Below are 21,329 nucleotides of genomic sequence, written 5' to 3'. Positions count from 1 at the left end.
GAACGTCTTCATTTTGGCCACAGTGGGTACACCCATGCAGAACGTATTTCAAAAATATTTTAAAATAGTGGTTGTCTTCTGAACTGAGTAAAATATATGTCAGTTGAAAGGGAGAAGTTTGTAGATTTTTAAAATCCAAAAAAAGTATAAGTTGAACATTTCATTGTTTGAACCTTCCTGGAGCCCCTTAAGTGATTACTCTAGGAATATACTACAATCCCTTACGTATCGCTCACATATGGATCATGAGGATAAGATTAGAATAATATTTCACACACAGAGGCATTCAAACAATCATTCTTCCTGCGCTCGATTCGTGAACAGAACAGGAAGAACTCTAATAACTGGTACAATGGGACGTACCTTCTGCCATGCACCTCGCGGTGGTTTGCAGAGTGTAGATGCAGACGCGGGAGGACGTCTTACTCGTTGACTGGGTGGTACATGTGGGATCATAGCCGCCTCAACTGCCGCAGCTCCAACTGATGACGCGAAGTTTTCCAGCCAGTCAGTTTCGTAGCACTTTACTCAGTCTGGTCGCTCCGTGGATCCTACCACGGGTCACGTCATATGTAATCTGTGGAAGAACGATAGATCTTATCGGAGGTGCTGGCGGTTCGACTTAAATGTGAAGATCATATGTTTACGTAAGCACTAAACGAATGTTATCGGCGCTGATGTTGAGAGATGTTGCTGATTACTGGGCGTGATAGTGTTGTGTGTGAGAGATTCATTTCATACGTTTGCAGCATGTGTTGTGTTAAAGAGACAAATAATTTTTGAAGATGAGGACGTACACACAAGCTCTTACGTTAGGTATTCGGAATTATGATGTACGGTCGTTCAGTTTTCTCCGTAGTGTTCAGCATTTTGCTGTTCACGGAATTCACAGCTGCTACAATAACAGAGTACATCACGAAGATATATGCGGCGTCGAGAGCTGAAGTGTGCAATTTAGTTGACTGTTGCCATGCTTCTTGGGAATATGCAAATATTGATCGTGAGTATACCCCTCAGTGTACTTTTTTTGTCAACAGTTCTGTGCGATGTATGTATTCGTAATGCAACTGATATTGTTTCATTTATCTTCGCATGTAGGGACCAGATAGGTGATTTTTGTTCACATTGAGCCCCCCCCCCTCTCCCGACACACACACACACACACACACACTCTCTCTCTCTCTCTCTCTCTCTCTCTCTCTCTCTCTCTCTCTCTCTCTCTTCCTGCCCCATTTATTTTGATGACTCATGCCACGCTTTGTGTTAAACTTGCATGATGTAGCAATTTACGTTTCCCACGTTAACATGGAGTTTTTTTTATTAAAATAATGAGATCTGCCGGCATCGCATTCACGCACATTTTTACACCAGAGATCGTAGGTAAACCGAACCACTTACACAAGTGAAATACACTTAATGCGCCCCTTTATTGAAACAACTTTGTGTTGTAGCAACCCGCCCCAGCAGATTCGAAGCAGTTATGGTGTAGAATACGATACAATCCGACTTGTACGACCAATGACGCTATCAGTCATATGGCGAGGCGACTGTGCTGTTATGTAGTTACGTTTGTAGTAACTATTAAGCTACCTGGACCTCATAGAGAATATGGGGGTTTCGAACGGGTATGTTCTTCGTAATGCTGTCTTCAAATTGAGAATATCAGACCACATTACGATAACAGTACTGTTCTTCAGCAGCATAACGCGACATGTAAACGTAAAAGAATACTGTAGTCACACATTCATTGGCTTCGCCAACCAACAGCAGCCAACTTCCGACCTAACATAGACCTTGGGATACGCATCAGATCAGCCTACCAGCACAGCATTTGTTTAGTACTAATGGTGATGGTTGTCAAAGTAGAACAGTTATATTGAAAGCATCAGTTCAGTGAATTATAACATAACCATGTGTACAAAGTCTGAAAAAAATTTATTTTAGAGTTCTTTTATTCAAATGATCACACCTGTCATCCCTGAATAGTGACCACGCCTCCTGTGACACCCTCTATAGCTCAAATGAATTCCACTGCACCATAAAACTGCAACTTCTTCCAAAAACTTGGCAAAACTAGCTCAGACAAAGTCCTCAATACCACAAAACTACAATTTGCTGCAAATACTGATATAAGAAAGTTCATTTGACCTATACTGCTAGAATAAAGCCCGTTATACAAATAATAATAACAATAATAACTTGCTGACTAACTCTTATTGAAAACCTGACTTAACTGAAAGAGCCAGAATAAACTCTGTGATACCTTACAATCTAAATTAATCCCTAACTGTAATGAAAAGCAAAATCACAGATCCATAAAAAATTCCGTTAACATCAGTTTCCATATACCGTCAAAACGCAGTCATGTTCAAAGATTAAACATACATACCATTCCTCTTACAAATGAAGTCTACAAAAGGGGTTACAGGCCACTTCTGTGCGGGACTGAGTGGTGACAGTTGGTGATGGCAAGAATGCTGGCCAATGGGAACTGAGGTAAATTAAGTTAACAAGTGAATCACGCTACTAGAATCCATGCAGCTATACTGCAATGCGATAGTGTGAAAGCCATGCCGCTTCACAGCGTGTGGAAGCTGGAGACCAGCTGGCAGGTCCTGATGTCTGACCCCTGGAATGCTGAAGCCCGTAACCAGCTAGCAGCATGCAATTGTTAGGCGTGTTGGGCTGCATGCAGGCAGTGCCTGTAGTGCAGGAGACAACTGGAACACTTGCAGAAGATGCCAGCCCTATGGTGGGAAGTCCTGTCTATACAAGTGGCAGCGCAGATGCCGTGGTGCCTGTACCAGCGTAGAAGGGAGAGAGGCTGTATCACCCTGCTCATGACTTCCTGCTCTCTGGGCAGGTGTCGAGCTGCTGCTGGAGTGAGCCTGGAAGGGGTCTATCGCTGAAAGGGCACCAAGTCCTGGAAGGACGCATGGTGCCAGAAGTTGGTGTGGCAGTGGCTGCTGTCCAGGATCATAGATGCTGCTTGCTGCCCCACAGTGAGGCAGTGCCTGTTGTAGCCCCCTCCTTGTTTTGGGTCTGCTAGGCTTTGAATATCTCTACTAAAAATTGACGTTTGTATATATACAGAGTAGTGGCTCATTTGTTGGCTGATGCACTGCTTCCACTCATTTTCCTGACAGCATTTCTACAGCCAATTGGTGAAGAAATCACTTGGCCCATCCTATAAGACTCCTGTCTTACTGCTGTGTTGGCAGGTTTGGGGTGGTGGGCCTGGTCTGTCTCACAATGCGTAAACAGCTTTGTTGCTGTAACCAGCATGCTGACATCCTGCACTCACTGATTTCCCATGGCTTCTGCAGTGTTGCACTGCTACACTTCCACAGAACCGTAAAAAAATAGTTAGTTACTTCGTGTGTGTGTGTGTGTGTGTGTGTGAGAGAGAGAGAGAGAGAGAGAGAGAGAGAGAGAGAGAGAGAGAGAGAGAGAGAGATCACTGACTTTGGTAAGTAACTATTTTTTGATGGCATATATAGAATTCTTGGAAATACAGAAGCGTCCAATCCCGGCCGTCTGCTTTGACCCATGACGTCACAAATATGGCGGAAACAAAAACAAACACACACACTTTCCACAAGAAGCCTAATGACACTAACGGGACAAGTGCGGGAAATGGGGTGTTTTGGGTGGGGGGCAAACTAAATATAAACAAATTTAGACACCTTGTGTAGCTACAACGTGTAAGTGAAGACAGCCATGCATGAATACCCACCCACCTCCCCAGGTGTCGTAACCCCTGCAACCCATAGAAGATAAAGATGCTTCAGTAGCTGATAAGTGTTTTTTGTCTTTAAAAAAAAAAAAAATCTCACGGGATAGAATGAACAGATCAGAAAGATAAATATAATAAACTAAAACAGAAATTGGAGGAAACAGATAATTAAAATAAGTAATAAGTGTTTTTAAATTTAAAAAAATAATCTTACGAGATAGAACGAACAGATCAGAAAAGTAAATAAAATAAGATAAAACAGAACTGGAGACAGCCACACTCAAACCAAACTCCGCGCCGTCATGACGTCACACACGACAACACCCTTACGTCACGAGTCAAAGCCGACGCGTGGGATCGGACGCTTCTGTTGACCCGAATTCTTGAGCCAAACCTCCGTCCCCCACCCCACTGAAAGGATTGCCAAACACTGTCACGGTGACAATGATACATATTCATCCCTTGACTGAGACACAGCAATGTTCTTTAACTTTCTGAATTCCCTGCAAACATGGCACCTGACATTCTTGGCCAGCAGACCATACAACTGGAGGAACTTTATTGTTGTCACAATACTGTCACCCATTATGTAAGCAACAACCTACTAGCAAATTTCTTCATCGCACCATAACTAATAACAAATACAAAACAAATCCATAGCGAATAACTATTGACACTATGGTAACTCAGTACAAAGCTCCAAACACCCATTTCTGTAATACAAAACACTCTTTTCAAACACAATCCATTTTCGATATGCCACACAACAGTGCTGTCACATAACAAAACACAGTTACATCATGAGCCAAATCCGGCAAATGGTACCACACATTTCGGTTGACGCCACTCTACAGAGAATCTTACTTTTGCTGATAAACTGAACTGTTCATTCATTAATTCATTCTCTCGGTGTGTTCTTCAGGGATGTGGAAGAAGTCAGATTGTACCATAACAAGCAGAAACGGTCATAGCAGAATACTTTTGTGAAGTATACTAACAAATATTTGTGACAAATGCTAATCTACTTACAGTGATAATTATAGGAATTGCTACTAGATTACTTTATGTAGTGTATGTATACATAAATATTTATTAGCATAACAGCTATTTTGAATTAAACCACAAATCTTCCTTTTACACTAATCAGCTGCTGTTGTTATTTAATCTTAAAACAAAGGCCATTATTTTTCAAAAACATATGAAAATTGTGTGGGCTTGGCAACTGATTGTAATAAATAAGTGCCATAATACCATTTATATAAGTACCATATGTAAATGTTACTGGAAAGAAAAATGTCTTATGAAACTGATAAAATTGCTTTTGCATCTGTGTGCTGTAACTTCTTGTGTAGAAGAGGCTCTCAGTATTTTACTTGGATGTTGTCAGCCCTATGTCAAATTTTGCTAGCCATCGCCATGATCTAAGAATTTGAGTTACATTGAATTCAGTAAATATTTGTTAAACTGCATCTAGTATGTTTCACAGTGATTATTGGTTTGAGCTGACTACTTCACTTTTCTTGGGTATGTTTATGAAATGATTACAGAAGTGTTCATTAATCTTTGGCCATAGGAACTGATCCTCTGTCTCCTCCCCCATCCCTTCTTCTTTCCCTCTCAGCCTAAGTCCCCTCTCCCCCACCCCTGCCGACACCACCCACCTCAGAGTTGTGTGTGTGTGTGTGTGTGTGTGTGTGTGTGTGTGTGTGTGTGTGTGTGTGTTCCATTATCATTATATGATTGTTTTACATATGCTGTCATCTGTCATTTAGTAATGTTTGTAATCATCGTACCTTACAGTAGATACTTTTCTGTATTTGAATTTTCAGAGTTGACAACTACATTGAAAAGCAGAGTGTATGGTCAGCATATTGCCATTGATTATATTACAAGTGCATTGAGAGGCCACATTAAGGGGAACAATGAGAAACCTTTGGTTATGAGTTTTCATGGTTTGCCAGGAGTAGGAAAGAATTTCATTGCTAATTTCATCAAGAAAAACTTATTTAAATATGGTGAGGAGGATTCCCACATCTATATGTTCTCTGGAAGACTCCACTTCAGATTTGAAAAAGATGTAGAATTATACCAGGTAATAATCAGTAAAATAAATAATTCAATGTTTTTCTGTAAGAGTTATTTATTTTTCATTGTCACTTGTGCAGAGAATGCTGAACAGCTGTATTACTTGACTGACACAAAGATGTTCTTTGACATTATAGTGTAAATTTGATGATGTACTAGTTATGTAGATATAATAGGTTTGACAAAAAAGAAACAATACTGTTGGTATTAGTAACGAACTAATTGTTATTGCATGTCGAGCTTCATGATCTTGAATTGTGCTCTTGCTGTGGGGAGTTTCATGAATATTGACGGGCTTAGTGACAACAGATTAGCAATGTACTAGATGCACACAGAAATAGAGTAAACAAATGCAGATGGATAAAATATTCTTAGTTTTCAAGCCACGTCAGTTACAACAAAATTCTCAAACTTTCTGTGGCTAGCTCTGCCATCATCGTCAGGATTAAAACTACTGACTGCCGGGGCTGGCGCTATTTCCCACTTAAATACGGCATAATGCATATCACTTCAGGCAGGGGGAGTTATCTTCTTAGTCTCTGATGTTATTGAATTTAGCATATGTTAAAATTCAGGAGTAAGTAAGAAACACACATTTTTTGTTTTCCCCAAAAAAATTCCTGCCCTGAGATACAGACCTTCGAAGATGACACTGTGAACACCATTCTCAAGATGTGAATGTTGGAAAAATTTGTAAAATGCTGTATCTCTGTAACAGTTCTAGCTATTTTGTTAGAGTTTTTTTTTTTATTTGGAAGATAATTGCTTTATGATAACAATGGTATCCTCCATTTGGACATATCTGTCGAAATTCTTTTACTGTCGCCTTTTGAATTTTTTTTTATAATTTAAAGAATTTTTTTTTCTAAAATGCCAGTCCAGAAAAGTTAGATTATTTTCTGCTGATTAGTACCACGTAGTACTATATTCTCTGTAAAGGAGAGCTTCCACTTTTAAGTTGAACAGTTTTTATTTTAAAAGAAATCAATTTTTTTTTTTTTTTTTTAACTTTCAAGTGTAATGTATATCTTCACTGAAGTTGTTTCTTACTAATTTCTTTGTTACAATGTTTATTTCTATTGTCTTTGTTGTAGTTATTTCTTATCACTTTCATTGTTGCAGGTATTTCTTAGACTTTGTAGTTTCTTGTCAGTTTCTTTGCCGTAGTTGTTCATTGCAGGTTTCTGTATTGTAATTGTTCAGTGCTAATTTGTTTACTGAAGAGGCTTCTAAGAAATCTGAGACCATCCAGTAAGATCTGTGTTTTCGTGAGGAATTTGCCAGTTGACAGTTGCGATGTGTTTTGTGAAAAGGACTATTCGAAATGTCTTCTGACTGGGGCCACAGGAGAGTGAAGTGTGCTGACTGCTTGCCATAAAAGAGCTATATATAAGCCAAACAGAAAAACAGACTTTGTTTAGGTTAGGAAAAAGTGTTTTCATTTGAAGATTCTGTTACGAAGTGAAGATGTTTCCAGTGACAACTTTTTGTGTTCTAAATGTTTCGTCAGAGTAACAACAATGATAGTATATGAACAAGGTGAAGCCTCTGATGTTGCAGTGTTGCAGATGATGCAGATTTTGCATCAGAGGAGGGAGAATTAAATATCCTGAATCAGTCAACTACAGAGGTAGGTGTTACTCCTGTTAAGAAAGTGTGGTCAGTGAAGTTGAGTCATAAGCTCTATGCATCAAGAAAATGCAGAGAAATTACTAACGCTATGGATGAATATACTACAGCAAAACTGACCACACTCTTCAAAGTAGAAATTCCATCTTCAGAAGAAAATCAGCGAAAGCCCTCTTGCACCTCTTACCAGGAATTTTTCACAAATTTCAATTCGGCTGTTGTTGAATATTGTGCATCCTACAGAGAAAATGTGCAAGTTTTAACTATTATTCCAGAGACATTTTCAAAGAAAACAATTTTGAACCACATTCCATCAATATCAAAGTATACAGTAGACAAATCAAGAAATGTGAGGTCTGTAAAAGGAATATTTGGAAGACGAGATCCCTATTATGGTCACCCTGTAGAAGCAGCTCAAGTTCAAATAGTGCAGTCATTTTATCTGGAAGATAAATGGGACTGTTCTCACCAGAGTGCCAACAAAAAAGACACTGTAACTGTAACAGTAGAAGGTCAAAAAGTTGCGAAAGTGAAGAAGTACATGACTTGCAGTATTAAAGAAACTTTTGCAATTTATAAGAGCAACTGTACAACTTCACATATTGGAAGGTCAAAATTTTATGCACTACGACCTAAGTGGGTAGTTCCACACCCACCTAGAGATGTCTGTTTATGTCTGTTTATGTGTGTTCAGTACGAATTTTGAACTTTGTGCGGTAACTGTGAAGAACCTACTGGAGCACGTGACATATGACACCTTGGTTGGACATGTGAAGTCATTAGTAGACTGTGATGTAAAGCGAGAGACTTGTTTGTCTCAAGAATGTCGTGACTGCCCTGGAAAGGGAGGATTGTCTTCACAGACACTTTGCCTGGAATATGTAGCAGATAACTCCGCAGAAATTACATATGCGACATTGGAGGAAAATAAACGAATTAAGAAACGTGTTGCCTTTGACAGTTTCATTATGAACTTGGTAAATGGTCAGTGAAAGCAGTACTACACCAGCATCTGAAGAAATTGCAACAACACCACATTGCAGAAGTAAAAGGTTATGTGCAGGCAGGAGAACAATGTTTAGTGCTTCACTGTGATTTTGCTGAGAACTGGTCTGTAATTCTCCTACAAGAAGTAGAAGGGCATCATTGTAGTAATGACCAGGTTTCAATTTTTACAGGAATGACAGATTTTCAAAACAAGACCACAAGGGTTGCAGTTATAAGTGATGACACAGGACGTGTCTCAGCATGTGCTTTGCTAGCAATGCACAAAATCCTTCAACTGCAAAAAGGAGCAGAGAAGATAATCTTTATTTCTGATGGTGCTCCTAGTCATTTTAAGAATCATTACCAGCTGTTTGAATTGAGTAAGTTGCTTGTGCCGACTGACTGGGTATACAGTGCCACTGGTCATGGGAAGGGGCCTCGGGATGGTGCAGAGGCCTCCTGAGGCATCTTCCTACAAAACATAAGCTTTCCAGACCAAATACAGCTGTGGCTCAGAATGCTGAGGATTTTACTAGAGTCATAAAATCTTACACATCCACAGCCCTCATTCTTTTGTCCAAAGAGGAAATCGAAAAATTCCGTGAGCCAAAAAGAGAACAATGGTCCAAACAAACTACTCCTGTGAAAGGAATTCAGAAGACATTTTTGGACTCAAAGTGATGGACGAACTCATATTGCACACACTTTAAAGAGCAAGAAACAAGAAATTTTACTCATTCGGTCAATACCTCAGAAACAGCAGGATAATATTCAGATTCACAACCGTAGAATGGGGATGTTTGTGGTGTGTGTGTGTGTGTGTGTGTGTGTGTGTGTGTGTGTGTGTGTGTATGATAGTGACTGGTGGATTGCAGAGATTATAGACACCAGTTTGAGTTAAACGAAATTGTAGTGAACTTTATGCCACCACATGGACTAGCTGCTTGATATAGGTTTCCAGCTGAAGGACAGCAACAACGCCATCAGTGCTCACTTTCTATTCATAATGTTTTGAAGATTGTAAGTACTCCAGTTCCTATTGGTTCAATAGGAAGGTATCACTCTATATGAAAGGAAGATATTGAAGCAATGGAACAAATTTTTAGTTCATTGACTGGCTAATTTCGGTACTAAACAGAGTGCACAGAAATTGTATAAATTGAAACCTTTCAGTCTTTGGACCTTTCACATACATTTTGGAAATGCTTGAAAAATGAGTCTCTTACTCATCTTTCAAAACCAAAATTATGTTACATAAGGCCAGGTTTTGATTTTTATGAGCCTGTTATGCAATAATGTGGTAGTTGTTTATAAAACCTGGTCAACCTAAAAGTGGAAGCTCTCTTTTTCAGGGAATGTAGAACTATATGGTACTAATCAGCTGAAAAAAATCAAAATTTTATGGATTGGCATTTTTGAAAACAAAAAATTCCATAAATTATTTTAAAAAATTCATAATGCTATAGTAAAATAACTTTGACAGATAAATCCAAATGGAGGATTTCTTTGTAATGATAAAGCAATTACCTTTCAAAAAAAAGTCTAGAATTGTTCCAGAGATACAGCATTTTAAAATTTTTTCCAAAATTTGCATCTTCAAAATGGTATGCGCAGTGTCTTCTTTGGAGGGCTGTATCTTGGAGCAGAAATTTTTTTTGAGAAAACAAAAAAATATGTGTTCCTTACTTAGTCCTTTATTTGAACATATGCTAAATTCAATAACATCCGAGACTACGAAGGTAAGATTTTTTCTTAGCGCAGCTGAATTGATATGGACTATGCCATACCAACAATTACGGTTGCTGGTACCAATCAGAGGGGGCCAAAATGACACGTGCGTGGAAGGCGAGTTGGGCAGCTCATAGCAGCTGTGGCCCACTGCAGGTCTGAGCGATGTCAAGTGGCACGAGGGGCCGGCACTACGTTTGAAACTGCTGCTCCTGCCTCCTTACAAGCGTTAAGCATCAGCTGTTGCTTGCTTTCGACATCCAAAGACCGCCCCCACACCTGACTCATTGTGTAGCCCTGGTCTCTGTTGAAGTTGTTGCTGTTCATTCTAATCTCAGCTGCCTCTTTTGTAACACAGTCAGAGTATGTTGATGCATGAGTCAAGACTATTGTGCTCTCAAACTGCATTTTGTGTGCGTTTTCGAAGCAGTGCTCAGCTATGACCAACTTGTCAAGCTATCTTTGCTTAAAATGTCTCTTGCTCGGTACAATACTCTGCAACTGTGTGAATTTTCTGGCCTATATAGATGCTGCTGCACTCGCAAGGGACACTGTACTCACCGGGCACACGAAGACCTATGTTGTCTTTAACAGGGCGCAACATATCTTGTATCTTGGGGGTGGGCTGGAACACTGGTCTCAATCCATGTCTCTGCAGTATAAGTCCTAAGTTGCTGCTCATTGTCCCACAGTATGGCAGGAAAGCCACTGGCTTGGCTTCTTCTGCTGATCCACAAGGCATCCTTCTTTGGTGTCACCCGAAAGCATTTGCAATTTCTCTTTCACTTTAGCCATTCTCCCTGAACATGTGCCTCAAGTGCTGCAATTCAGACTATAGGTGGTTGTCGTCAGAAATAACTTTGGCTCTGTGTACTAATGTGTTCAGGACCACTTTCTTGTGCACAGAGTGGTGAAAACTACCAGTGTTCAAATATCGATCAGTGTGTGTTGGTTTCCTGTACACCGAATGACCAGGGTGGCCTCCTGCCTTCTGCTCAACTAAAACATCTAAGAATGGTCGCTTGAAATCCTTCTCCATCTCGAATATAAATTTAATGTTGGGATGGACACCGTTCATGTCATCCATGAACTGCTGCAGTGTACTTTTACCAAGAGGGCATATCAGGAAGTCCTTCAACAGAAGTAGGACACACACACACACACACACACACACACACACACACACACACACACACACATTGCCACTGTTGTCTCTGGGAACTAAGGCCCGACTGCATCAGAGAAGCGAGCAGCAGTGTAGCTGGGGTGGATTGTGGGGGATGGTTGGTTGGTTGTTTTGGGGAAGGAGACCAGATAGCGAGGTCATCGGTCTCATCGGATTAGGGAAGGACTGGGAAGGAAGTCGGCCATGCCCTTTGAAAGGAACCATCCCGGCATTTGCCTGGAGTGATTTAGGGAAATCACGGAAAACCTAAATCAGGATGGCCGGACGCGGGACTGAACCATCGTCCTCCCGAATGCGAGTCCAGTGTCTAACCGCTGTGCCACCTCGCTCGGTCATTGTGGGGGAGGGAGTAGCAGGGTAGGATGGGGAAAGATGGTATTGCAATGGAACCATCTAGGGACATGGTGGGTACATTAGGAGCGGCTTCAAGAGGCTGTACTGGAGTGGCGAGGGGGCGGAGGGGGGGGGGGGGGGAGAGGTGAAAGGAGAGGAGAGAAGTGGGAAGGAGACAGTGTAGATGTGTTGGTGGAATGGAAGGTATGTGAGGTAGTGGAATGGGAGCAGAGAAAGGACAGGCAGGTGGAGAATAGGAGTAGCTAAAGTTGAGACCAGGGGCATTATGGGAATGAAGGATATGTTTCAGGGAGAGTTTGCACCTGTTCAATTCAGAAAAAGCTGGTGCTGGTGAGAAAAATACAGATAGCACAGGCTAAGATGCAGTTGTTGAAGTTGGTCTCATATTATTGTGTGTCATGCTTGGCAACTAGGCGATGCAGTTGTTTATTGGCCACAGCTTGGTGGTTGCCATTCATGCAGACAGACAACTTGTTAATCATCATGCTCACATAGAAAGCAACACATTGATTGCAGCTCAGTTTATAGGTCACATGACAGCTTTCATTGTTAGCCGTGCCTTTGATCGAGTAGGATGAGTAACAACAGGAGTGGTCCTTTGTGGTTGGATGGTGGGTATGTGGGAGGAGGTAGATGATTGCAGAGACAAGGCACAGGAGAGTAGTTTCTGACAAGGTTGGGAACATTATTTCCTTTTTGTGAGACCCTACCTATATTTGGAGGAGGACTGCTTTTCACCACAGATGCGCTGACCACAGGTGGCTCGGCTGTAAGTAAAGTACTTCTAGGTATGGAATGAGTGGCAACTGTTGAAGTGGAAATATTGGTTGTGGTTGGTAGATTTGATGTGGGCAGAGGTATTGGTGTCACCATCCTTGAGGTGTTGGTCAAAATCAAGAAGGATGGTTTGTTGGGTTGAGGAGGACCAGGTGAAGTAAATGGTGGAGAAGGTGTTGAGTATCTGGAGGAATGTTGATAGGGTATCTAATCCCTTGGTCCAGATCACAAAGATGCCATCAATGAATCTGAAACAGGTGAGGGGTCTGGGATTCTGGGTGGTTAGCGAGTGTTTTTCTAGATGCCTCCTGAATTGGTTGGCATAGGATGGTGTTATACAGGTGCCCATTGCTGTGCCCCAGATTTGTTTGTAGGCGATGCTGTCAAAGGAGAAGTAATTGTGGGTGAAGATATGGTTGGTAATTGTGACCAAAGAGAAGGTTTGGTTTAGAGTCAGTTGGTTGTTGGTAAAGGTAGTGTTCAGTGGCAGCAAGCTATGGGCGTTGGGGATATTGGTGTAGAGGAATGTGCATAAACAGTTATGAGCAGGGTATCATGCTATAAAGGAGCAGGAACTGTGAAAAGTTGATGAAGGAAATGATTAATTTCTGTTATATAGGAGGATAGGTTACAGTAATAGACTGGAAGTGTTGGTCCATGAGAGCAGGGGTTCTCTCAGTGGGGGCACAGTAACTGTCCACAGTGGGTCATCATGAGTGGTTGGTTTTACGTATGTACATTAGGAAGCATGTAGATGGTAGGAGTGTGGGGAGTGGTAGGGATGAGGAGATGGGCAGACTCAGGAGTGAGGTTCCGGGAAGGACCTAAGGATTTCTGAAGAGACTGAAGATTCTGTTGGTTTTGTGAAATGGGATTATTGTGGCAGGGTTTGTAGGTGGACGAATTTGTCAGCTGGCATTTGAAAACCATAGTGATGGAACATGTGTTGACGTATACGATTATGAGGTCAGAATCAGTTTTTAGGTGGTGGATTGCAGTTCTTTCTGCAGATGTAAAGTTGGTAACCATATTGAGGGATTTGGGGCACGATGGTAAGTTTTGAGGTTCAGTAATTCTGGAATGTGAACGGGGTGTGGTTTGAGGCAGTGAGGGTTGATAACAGTTGGAAGGAGAGGTGAACTGAGTTAGGCAGGGTTCAATATTGATTTTGGGTTGAGTGTGATTGGTTGGGTTGTTGGTGACAGTGTTTCCACTGTAGGGACCGGGAGAAGGAGACAAGGTCCTAAACAAGTCCAGCATACTATATTGTACATAGTACTGCTGCAGGTAAAAAAAGTACATTGTTAATATTCAAGAATCTTCAAACCATTTTGTACTAAAGAAATTCTTATGAATTTAAGAGATTCACAGTGAATGATTACTCCTCAAGCCACATTAACTGTTATGTAGTTCATTATAGGAAACACTATTAGTTTCACACCATTACAAGTGCATTCTCGGGTGATGCAATGATTAGCCCTCAAACACCAGGAAGTTATGATGTTCCCATCGAAAATATTGATCCATTATAGCCTGTTGTCAATAGTAAAATTGGTATTAAGCCCCAAAAGCTGAATGTTAGACTGAATGGATGGGATGGTTAGGCCATTAAGCAAGTGTGAAAACAGTGACTGTTTGTTATGCTGGTGCTACGGCCTGGTAATTGGCGGTGTTGTACTAGAAGCTCATCTTGGCAAACGTTCATACCAAGTTTGATACCATGAATCGGGTGATTCCCAAGGATTTTTTCCGAGGTGCCTTAATAAAAATCATGAAATAAGTAAAAGCATCCCATAATATGTGTTTGCTCTGGCAGAAATAGAACCAGTAAGGGAAACATCCATAACACAGCTGTTGTACGTCGTGTGCAGCTAAATTGTTCAAGACTCCATCAACCACAAGCAAACCATAACAGCTGCGCTGCAGATGTTTCCTGTAGTGGTTACACATCTTCTGGGGCAAACACACATTATATGATGCTTTTACTTATTTCATGCTTTTTATTAGAAAAAAAAAAGCCTTGGGAATCATATGGTCTACGATATCAAACATGGGATGAATTTTTGCCGAGATGAGCTTCCAGTACAACACCACCAATCACCATTCCGTAGCACTGGCATAACAAACAGTCATCATTTTCACAGTTGCTTAATGGTCTTGTCACCCCTGTGTGTTCAGTTTGACATTCACCTTCTGGTGCTTAATTCCAATTTTAATATTGACAACAGCCTATTATGGATCAACATTTTCCATTTGCAACAGAACTGTGGGACATCACAGCTTTCTGATAGTTTGAGGTCTCATCATTGCATCACCTGAGGATGCACCTGTAGTTGTGTGAAACCAGCAGTGTTTCCAATAAAGAACTACATAGCAACTAAAGTGGCTTGAAGAGTCTTCATTCACTGTGAATCCCTTCAATTCCAGATTGCTTTTTTAGTACAAAATGGTTTGAAGATTCTGAAATATTAACAAAGTTTGGCTCGATTCCTGGCCGGGTTGGGGATTTTCTGTGCTCGGGATCTGGGTGTTTGTGCTGTCCTCATCATTTCATCATCATTCGTGAAAGTGACTAGATTGGACTGTGTGAAGATTGGGATTTCATAGGGGCGTTGATGACAGCACAGTTGAGTGCCCCACAAACTAATCACCATAAACAATAACATTCAGCACGATTGAATGTGGGAGTGGGGCAAAAGATAGGGCCTTTGAAAGGGACTGATACTTCTGTGAGACTAAGGCTGTTGGAGGAAAGGCCGATAAATGTTTCATGTCTGTTTAGGTTCTGGGTTCTGTATTGTGGTGATAGGGAAGAAGTTTTGGAAGATGTGGTAATGTAGTACATCTTTGAGGCAGGGTTTGTTGTTCTATGAGAGGATGCGGGCAAGGTTGCACATGCTGCTCTATTTCCTGGAGGACAAGACTTTATTGGAGAGGAGTTATTGCAAAAAGGTTAGGGTCTGACTTACATGGTTTTGCAGGACTAGTTTGGTGAGGGCTTTGGACTGAGTAAATTGAACAGATAGAGGTCTTTGTGGAAAGAGAGGTTGCAGTCGGAGATGGATAATTTGACTGTCAAGCCATTTGGGAGGATTCCTTGAGGTAGGCAACAATGCAGGAACAGTATATGGGGCTGGGTTCTGGCTAGGGGCAGGAAAACTTTTCTGTATTGGTGAAGATGCGTCCTAAAGTCCATAAACCCACCCATCCAGGATGCCCCAGAGTGGCCAATTACTGTGCCTCCACAGAGAGAATTGCTGCTGTTATGCACCAACCTCCTCTGTATATACCTTTGAAAGCAGTCATGTGATTTACAAACTAAGGTGCAACCACTGTGCCGCTTTCTACATAGGCTTCATGACTTTATAAAAAAAGTCAACCATTTCCTCCCCCGACTCTCCACAGTTCCTTCTTCTTTACCATATGGTGACCTGCTTGTCACTGGTGATGCCACAGCCCTCTGCACTAACATCCCCAGTGCCCGTAGCCTTGCCACTATTGAACACTACTTTTACCATCACCCAACTGACTCCAAAACTACAACCTCCTCCTTGATCACCATGACCAACCATATCCTCACTCACAATTACTTCTTCTTTGAAAGCACCACCTATAAACAAATCCATGGTACAGCATTGGCACCCACGTGGCAACATTATGAGCCAATCTGGGGCTTCTAGACGAATCCTTGCTAACAACCCAGAATCCCAAACTCTTCACCTGATTCAAATTAATTGATGACATCTTTGTGATTGGGACTGAAGGTGAGGACACTATACATGTATCCTCCAGAATCTCAATACCTTCTCCTCCATTTGCTTCACCTGGTCCTCCACACACCAACGCACCACCTTCTTCAATATTGACCTCCACCTTAAGGATGGTAACATCAGTACCTCTATCCATATCAGACCTACCAACCACCAGCAATACATCCACTTCAATGGCTGCCAACCATTCCAAACCAAGAAGCCCCTTTCATACAGCCTAGCGAGTGTGATCGTCACATGGTTAGTGATGAGCAGTCCCTCTCCAAATATACCAAGGGTCTCACTGAAGCTTTCACAGAGGGAAATTACCCTCCTAATCTCATACAGAAACAGATCCCCCATGCCTTGTTTCTCCAGTCACCTACCACCTCCCACATACCTACTGTCTGGCCACAAGTGAGCACTCCTCTCATGACCCTATAAGTATCTTTTTGTCTTTAACTGCTACTGATGCTGAGGCATATCCATTCCAACCATCGATCCCATATAACCATCAACTTCACTATGTCTAGCTATATCATACAGTAGTAGATGGTTTACAAGCTGCTGCTACAGCTGATGGTAATAGGGCTCGACCCAGCCCCACTGAAATGGGTCGCTTCATCCATTAGGGTCGCTTCATCCAGTCCCTGGGCCGTAGCATCGGTTCACATCGGTGCACCACGTACCTAACCAACCACTGGGTATGGCTGTCTGTCTGATGGACACTACGTGTTAGTCTTTTATTTGCAAGGCAGTTGCTGCCACTTTGCAGAGGCAGCACTCAGCCGCCTCTTGTACTCACACTGCTGGACCCAAGCGCACTGTTGTATGCTATGCTGGTATAAAAACTGCTGTCTGGGAGACTAAGCTGCTGTCATCAATCACTGTACGAGTTCTTACTACACAGAAAATGCCACCACAACTATTGGGGAGCTAGTTGTACACAACCCACTGTCCTGCACCCACTATCATGAGACAACCATCGTAGCATTTAGTGGAGTCCACACCTCCAACACTATTACGTACTGAAAGTGCCACTCTGTGGCCCTGGAGCAGCTATTGCCATTTAGTGGTAATTTATTATTCGCATCTATTGTGTCCCTTGTTAGGCTTCTATATGCAATCTCGTTTCCGATGCCCTACTCACCGTCATTTGCTACACTGCGAGTGGCGGCACTCATGTCATATGTGGCCTGGCCAACCGCAATGGTAACACGACCTCCCCATTTATCCCAGACTCATGTCACTGCATATATTTCTTCCAACTCGTGTGGTTCATGTGGCTCCCACTAGGGTTTTAGGAAACTCTGCCCATATTTTTCTTGATACAGTGGGCGGCAATTCACCAAAATTTTATCCAGTGCTCTTTGTTCTGCCTCTTGCAGCTGTACCCTATCATTGCTTTCATTAAACTCATACATATTGACTTTAAGCTTTCTAATCCTGTTCATGAAATTTTCAGTGGACTCATCATGTTTTTGTGACACATTCTTTAATTGCTCCCTGTAATACCCACAGTTATTCTCCCCCCCTTAATACCCACAGCTATCCCCCCCCCCCCCCTTTCCCTCATATCACTGTACCAAGTCTCTCCTCAGAATTGGAAATGTCTAAGTGTCCCTCAGTTCCTTGTGATACATCATGTACATTTTGGCATCTCCCATCAAACATATCTTGCCCATATGCAACAACTGCTCCTCTGACCAACATCCCGACATCCTGGCACAACTTCTGTTAATAAGTTGTCTATAAATGTTAACATATCCTCTCCAGCCTTACCTGAAAACGGAGAAAGTAGGGTAGCAGTACTACCGCCTAGGATGGGTACTGACATAGCAGATGAGGACCTAGTCTCTCTTCATGCATCTGACTGCTTATGCATCTCTGCATTGTGTGCCTGAATTTGTACCACCTTATTCGGCAAAGTCGGAAAGGATTCTGTAATGGTAACCCACTCTACTGCTGGTTCAACCATTGCAAAGTCCATCCTCAATAAAAGGAAAAATATTATATGAAAGAAACCAACACCTTTATCACATTTCTTGACACCGAACGCCACTATAATTCCTGTATCTGGCTGCCAACCATGAGCATTCTCTCCATTCACTGGCATATTGTCCACAAGTCATTGCAGATGATTGGGCACATGGACCACAGTGCCCCACACATTGCACTGCATACACCTAATTGGGTGCAAACTGCCATCTGTTCCTATATCGTGCCACCTGAGGTCACTGATTGAGTACCGTTCCAACAGTTGAACCAACCATCCAGCCCTCTCTTCCAGGTGAGTGGACATTGCATAACCAACACAATAACATGGGAAAAACTAAATAATAGTTTCGTACAAATGCATGCTCTCGTAGTGGTATCCATCAATAAAATGTTCTCAGGTTTCAAGCTGTGTCAAGTTGTTAACTAGCCACGAGCTTTCAGCAAAGATCTCCTGTGCCATTGTCAAGTGGTTGACTGCCATGTGGATGCTGTTGTCATGTGTATATAGCTGCGCTGTTGCCAGTGACGTCTCTGGTGCTCAGTCCCGCACCATCTATAGTAATGTTTTGGTGGCATGACGACCACTCCGACTTCATCTCCTCAATCGCAGAGTTCCATGTCGAACTCAGCTGCAATCCTCTTTTGATCTTTGTTTATTGCAATATCCCAGAAGCCATTAGTCCATTTAATAATAGAAGTCTTGTTGAAAGCAATTCAGTGCCTATTTTCCAATGCATATTCTGCTACAACTGCTTTTTAGAGATAGCTTAGGCAGAAACACCTTACATGTTCTACGCAGCACTGTTCAATAGTGCAGATAGTCTGACATAAAACTGCCCACACCCACATAGCATTTTGTACATGGGGGGCCTGAAGACTGTAGATTTTATGTCTCTTCAAGAGCCCTCTTATCTTCTCTGTTATTTAGCCACAAAATGGTAAAAATGCACTCTTCTTTGTGTCCTGTTCAGAGACCTTCTGTTTTCATGGCTTAAATGAAACTGCTTGTGCAATTTGTCTGTTGTTGGAACCATTTCTCTTGAAAACTGGACATAAGTCGCTTAGTTCCCTCAGCAGGTTTTTGGCATTGATACAGTTTCAGCTTGATGTATTAAGGTTCTCAGAACAGACCGTTTCTGCTGGGTGGTGGTAGCTGGTGCAGATACTGATCTGTGTGGTTGGAGTTCTGATAAACGCTATGACCAAGATGCCCCTTGGATTTAAGGCAGACAAGGACTTCCAGCAATGGCAAGGAACCATCCTTTTCTACTTCCATCATGAATGTTACATGGTAGTCGATGTTGATGTGTTCCAGGAACTCTTCCAACTTCTAATGTCTGTGAGGCCACATGACGAAGCTATCAGTGATGTAGCGATAAAAAAAAAACAAGGCTTTGCAAGAGTCATGACCAAGGCAATGTCCTTGAAATGCTTCATCAAGAGGTTGGCTACAGCTGACATTAATGAACTCTCCGTCACGACACCTTTCGTCTGGTTCAAATATTTTCCACCATGTAAAAAATATGATGACATCAGGTTATGTTTAAATAAATTTACAATGGTGTCCTCAAAGATCCGGGACAGCAAGTTTAGAGTCTGTGATGGGCACATATGTGAATAGGGAAAAAACATCAAAACTAACACTAATATCTCCTTCTCCAAGGAGTAGATGTTTAATGCGATAGGTGATGTCTTCTGTATTCTTTATATAGTGCCCACAGTGCCCTACATGGGTCAAGAAGAGGCTGGCCAAATGCTTTGCAAGTCTATAGGTTGGTGATCCCTGGTGCTTACTATAGGTCTTAAATGTGTGTCCTTATATACCTTTGGCAGATTGTAGACTGTGAATGGTCTGTGTGCCTGAGGGAGGAGATTCTTGACAATACACTCTTCCAGTGATGACCATTTGAGAAACATTGAAGTCTTCCTTACTTGTCTGGATGTTTGGTCCCAAGGCAGTTTTTAGTATGTGTCATCCTCCAGCATCCGTCAGATTTTCGCATTGTAGTCAGTTTGTTCCATTGGAATGGCAGCATTGCCCTTGTAAGCTGGCAGGATGACAATGAGAGGATTGTTGTGGAGAGCACAGAGGCCATCTTGTTCAGTTCCAGTCATGTTTTGTGCTGGCAGTTTGGATTAAAAAAAAAAAAAATACAGCTCGTATCTCTACGAATTTCTTGTGCTGTTTCACTGGGAAATGTGTGAATTGCTTGTTCAACACCACTTAATATGTCAGCAAAAGGGATGCTTTGTGGTGAAGGAGCAAAGTTAAGTCCCTTCTTGCTTAGATGACAAACACATAGAAGTTTCTTCCTGTCATGTTGATCACAGTATGTTACACAGTTTTTCATTCTGCCCCATGTCGTTGTTGTGAAAGCCAGCTGAATTTGCCTTTCTGCTCTGATGATGTCAGTAACAGGTGAATGGCTGAAAGCTCATGACCATTTGAGTCCAGCAGTTTCCTGGTAAAGTGTATTCTCTCCTGCAGCAGGGTGAAACTGGCACAGTGAAATATTACTCTGGTTACTGCAGTGTCAATGTAATGGTTAATGATGACAAATCATGGGATAGTTTATTTCCACTCACTACGTTGAAATGAGGCTACCAATTATTGCTCTGTGATGCCACTCATTGTTATTAGCGCTTCTTCTGACACCAAATGTAATGGTGTTGGCAATTCAGACATCCATAGTAGTCAAGAAGGTTGCATGTGCACCAGAATGGCATTTGTGAAACTGTGGCTTGCATTCTATTAATACCACAGTGAACATGGAGTCAGGAGAGCTCATTCAGGATAAACATTCTTTTTTCAGTATTTCTTGCACACCGGCAGCATATGTGGTCTTTCAGTAGCAGTGTGCTACCTCAGCACATCTCGCTGCACAGCAGCGGGTGTGTACATTAGACAGCAGTTTGCTGTGGCCACACTCTGGTGAGGAAAACCCTGTCCTACCGGATATGCCACGCTATGTACAAGCACATGGTGCAGAGCAGTGCAGAATGGAGCAGAGTGTTCATATGTGCACAGTAATGATCAGGTGTGTGCATACGCATGTCATTAAAATTGGAAAACAAGGAACACCGCAGATCCATGCAGTTT

At 41.9% G+C, this 21,329-nt stretch overlaps 1 protein-coding gene across 1 annotated transcript in view; it reads left to right on the top strand.

The window, feature by feature from the left end:
* The first annotated feature begins 453 nt into the window (after positions 1 to 453).
* Positions 454 to 21,329, top strand: part of LOC124595205 (torsin-1A-like) — an 86,386-nt gene continuing 65,510 nt past the window's right edge. Inside the window, exons 1-2 of the mRNA XM_047133843.1 lie at positions 454 to 1,000; positions 5,566 to 5,828. Of these exons, the coding sequence (XP_046989799.1) occupies positions 829 to 1,000; positions 5,566 to 5,828 (435 nt within the window). The 5' untranslated portion in view covers positions 454 to 828. The remainder of the gene's footprint in view (positions 1,001 to 5,565; positions 5,829 to 21,329) is intronic.

This window comes from Schistocerca americana, chromosome 2 (assembly GCF_021461395.2).
Source record: "Schistocerca americana isolate TAMUIC-IGC-003095 chromosome 2, iqSchAmer2.1, whole genome shotgun sequence".
Taxonomy (NCBI): domain Eukaryota; kingdom Metazoa; phylum Arthropoda; class Insecta; order Orthoptera; family Acrididae; genus Schistocerca; species Schistocerca americana.
This window is presented reverse-complemented; position numbering and strand designations above follow the sequence as displayed.